A 3,642-nucleotide genomic window follows, 5' to 3' on the forward strand; every position below is an offset into this window, starting at 1 on the left:
GAATTCAAAGCAGCAATCGTGCGTCGCGTTCGTAAAGGGAAAGTGCGTATTCTGCAAGGGGGAGCTTCTCGTGTATCATTGCGAGAGTTTTATCGCGTTATCCGTCTCACGTAGGATAGCCGAAGTAAGAAAGCGCAAGCTTTGCGCCAATTGTTTGCGCTCAGCGGATCATACCACGAATAAATGCCCTTCAGGCAATTGCAAAATCTGCAAGGCGAAGCACAATACCTTGCTGCATCTCGCCGCTGCGCCAGCAAAATCGGATGAGATCGACTCGCAAGATAATGCCGCCAATGATTCGGCGGCGGCCGCCAACCCCCCCGCCGTCGTCATGAGCAGTACTGCTTCCGCCGGCCGCGACGCCATCATGCTCTCAACTGCGGTCGCGTTTGCACAGGACGGCGAAGGCCATTGTAAGGCGTGTCGCATATTATTGGACTCCGGATCGCAAGCGAATTTCGTCTCGCGGAAATTTGTAGACTCGCTCAAGGTCGAGATGCGGCCGTTGGACGTATCCATCTCAGGCATAAATAATACCGCGACGCGCTCATTTCAAGCAGCTCACGTAACACTGCATTCCTGAACGAGTGCATTCACCATTACATTAAATTGCATCATAACCGAGCGCGTAACCGGTAAGCTTCCAGCAGCGTCGTTCAAGCGAAGTGCATTTGAAATTCCGCGGAACATCGAATTGGCCGATCCGCAGTTTCACATTGCGTCGGAAGTTGACATTCTGATCGGCGCGGAGCATTTTTGGAACTTGCTCTGCGTAGGACAAATCCAAGCATCACCGGCATGCCCCACCTTGCAAAAGACCGCTTCGGTTGGATACTGGCGGGCCGTTCGCGCAACGTGTCAGGGACGTCGGCGGGTGCGCAGTCTTTTCACGCGTCAATTACTAACACGCAATTACACGAGCAATTGGCGCGATTCTGGGATGTAGAAAATGTAGCTGCTGCATCCGACACGCGTACGGCTGAAGAAGCGTATTGCGAGGAGCATTTCATCCAGAACATGTCCCGCAACGAGCAGGGTAGATTTATCGTGAAGCTGCCCTTCACGGAATCGGGGGCGCATGCGTTTGTCAATTCCAAGAACATTGCTCTAAAGAGATTTGGAGCCGTCGAAAGACGGCTTAGTCGCGATTCGAGCCTCGACGAGCGATACTCTCAATTCATGAGCGAGTATATCGCTCTGGGTCATATGAGGCAGATAGATGAAAAAGAGGGGGAGGACTCAGAGTCCTTTTACTTACCGCATCACTGCATTAGTAAGGCGCCGGCATACGGTAAATTTCGTGTAGTGTTCGATGCATCCGCCAAGGACGCGGCGGGAGTTTCCTTAAACGACGTGCTTATGGTCGGCCCGACAGTGCAGCAGGATTTGTTCACGATCCTGTTGCGCTTTCGCACGTTTCGTTACGCGTTATCAGCCGACGTTGTAAAAATGTACCGTCAAATACAGGTGCATCCGTCGCAAACGCGCTATCAACGTATTCTTTGGCGTGACGAATCCGCTTCTAACATAGCGGCATACGAACTACTTACGCTGACTTATGGCACGTCCCCAGCATCTTTCTTGGCCACGCGATGTCTCACGTGGTTAGCGGAACATTCCGCAGCCGAATGGCCCCATGGCGCGATGTGCATCGGGCGCGATTTTTATGTCGACGACATGCTCACCGGAGCCGACACAATGACGGAGGCACTAACGATACGCAACGAAACGATTAAGGTACTGCGCACAGGTTCCTTCGAGCTTGGCAAATGGGCATCCAGTCACCCGGAATTGTTGGTGGGAATCAAAAATCAAAGCGATAATCCGGTAGTGATTCAAAATAATCCGGAGTCGTCCGTGTTAGGCATCCATTGGATCCACTCGCGCGACGCGTTCCGTTTCTCTTACAACCCCGATGGAGACGCCACAGTGGTTTCCAAGCGAAACATATTATCGGAAATTTCGAGGCTTTATGACCCTCTCGGGCTGCTAAGTCCAGTGATCGTTCAAGCAAAATTAATTTTGCAGGCGCTTTGGCAAATGGGCGCTCATTGGGACGAGTCCATCCCTCAAGACCTGCATACGCGGTGGGCAGCAATTAAATCACAGCTAGCGGACATTAATCAGCTCTACATTCCGCGATGCGTTAAGTATTTCGCGCGATTCGGCCTAGTGCAGATGCATGGGTTTTGCGATGCAAGCCAGCGAGCGTACGGGGCATGCGTTTATCTGCGATCCGAACTCGAGAATAATGCATATCGTGTTGAGCTTTTATGTTCCAAGTCCCGCGTGGCGCCTCTCAAGGCCCTGTCGCTGCCGCGGCTCGAGCTTTTAGCAGCGCTTCTATTAGCCCGATTAATGCGCAAGATTCAGTCAGCGCTTGACGTATCCGGCATGCAAGCATCTGTGGTCGGATTCAACGATAGTACTCAATTGGATATCGTCCCCGTCGCGAAAATGGTCGGTATTCGTGGCACACAGAATCGGCGAGATTTAGGATTTAACCGACGCGGGAAATTGGCGTCACGTCAGATCGGAAGATTATTGTCCCGCGGGTTAGACCCACACGACCTAGCGAGGTCGGCAATGTGGTGGCATGGGCCAGTCTTTTTACAGCGCAATGAAGAATTGTGACCCAACTCCGAGTTCGCGCGCGCCCTGCAGCACGATCTTCCGAAGCAGAGGAAATGCGTTGCGGCAATGGCAATCGCCGAGTATTCTATCGTCAACGAGCTACTAACCCGGCACTCGAAAATCAGTAAGACGTGCCGAATAATCGCGTATTGCCTAAGATTTTCCGGATCGCGACGTCCTCGCGAGCCCGGGAGGCTTATCGCGCCGCAAGAGATGCTAATCGCGCTACAAATCATATGCAAATCAGTGCAGGGGCAAGCCTTTTTCGAGGAATACGAGGCGCTCTGCCAGAGACGCGCCATTAGTGCATCGAGTGGTGTGCTGGCCCTGTCCCCCTTTATCTCCGAGGACGGACTAATGCGGGTGGGGGGTAGGCTGGCTGAATCGGCATTGAATTATGACGCGCGTCATCCGATTTTGCTACCCCGAAACCATGTTTTAACCCAGCGCATAATACGACAGGAACATGAGCGCAATGCTCACGCGGGCTTGCAAGCCACCATGGCGGCGGTGAGGCAACGTTACTGGCCGATATCATTAAGATCGACTGTCAGAAAGATAATAAGAAATTGCGTCACCTGTTTTAAGGCGCGACCCGCTCAATCCCACGCGATCATGGCGCCTTTACCTGCGGGACGGGTGACACCGTCGAGGCCATTCACACATTGCGGCGTCGATTATGCCGGTCCGTTTACGGTTCGCGAATCCAAGAGGCGAAATGCCCGCACTCATAAGGCATACTTGGCGATATGTATGCTTCGCCACGAAGTGCGTGCATTTGGAGCTTGTGGGCGACCTCACCACAGATGCATTCATAGCCGCGCTAAAGCGATTCGTGTCGCGCAGAGGAAAGCCATCCTGCATTTATTCCGACAACGGAAAAACATTCGTAGGCGCCCAAGGGCAACTAAAGGAGTTCTTCAATCTTTTGCGCAACGAACAAACCCAGATCGATATAGCACATTTTTTACGTGATCAGGAAACTGTTTGGAAATTTATTCCTCCGTA

General features: G+C 52.4%; 2 protein-coding genes across 2 annotated transcripts; both read left to right on the forward strand.

The window, feature by feature from the left end:
• Window positions 1–798: 798 nt before the first annotated feature.
• LOC108725991 (uncharacterized) lies at window positions 799–2,634 on the forward strand. The gene has a single exon (XM_018453338.1). The coding sequence runs from the start codon at window positions 799–801 to the stop codon at window positions 2,632–2,634; it is 1,836 nt and encodes a 611-aa protein (XP_018308840.1).
• Window positions 2,635–2,700: 66 nt separating this feature from the next.
• Window positions 2,701–3,609, forward strand: LOC108725992 (uncharacterized). Its single transcript, XM_018453339.1, has one exon. The coding sequence runs from the start codon at window positions 2,701–2,703 to the stop codon at window positions 3,607–3,609; it is 909 nt and encodes a 302-aa protein (XP_018308841.1).
• The last annotated feature ends 33 nt before the right edge of the window (window positions 3,610–3,642 follow it).

The sequence above is a fragment of the Mycetomoellerius zeteki genome, unplaced genomic scaffold (assembly GCF_001594055.1).
Source record: "Mycetomoellerius zeteki isolate Tzet28-1 unplaced genomic scaffold, Tzet1.0 scaffold378, whole genome shotgun sequence".
NCBI classification, from domain to species: domain Eukaryota; kingdom Metazoa; phylum Arthropoda; class Insecta; order Hymenoptera; family Formicidae; genus Mycetomoellerius; species Mycetomoellerius zeteki.

What these genes read in the sequence shown, in the direction of transcription:
- LOC108725991 (XM_018453338.1), top strand. Translation starts at nt 799, where the DNA reads ATGCCCCACCTTGCAAAAGACCGCTTCGGTTGGATACTGGCGGGCCGT.
- LOC108725992 (XM_018453339.1), top strand. Translation starts at nt 2,701, where the DNA reads ATGGCAATCGCCGAGTATTCTATCGTCAACGAGCTACTAACCCGGCAC.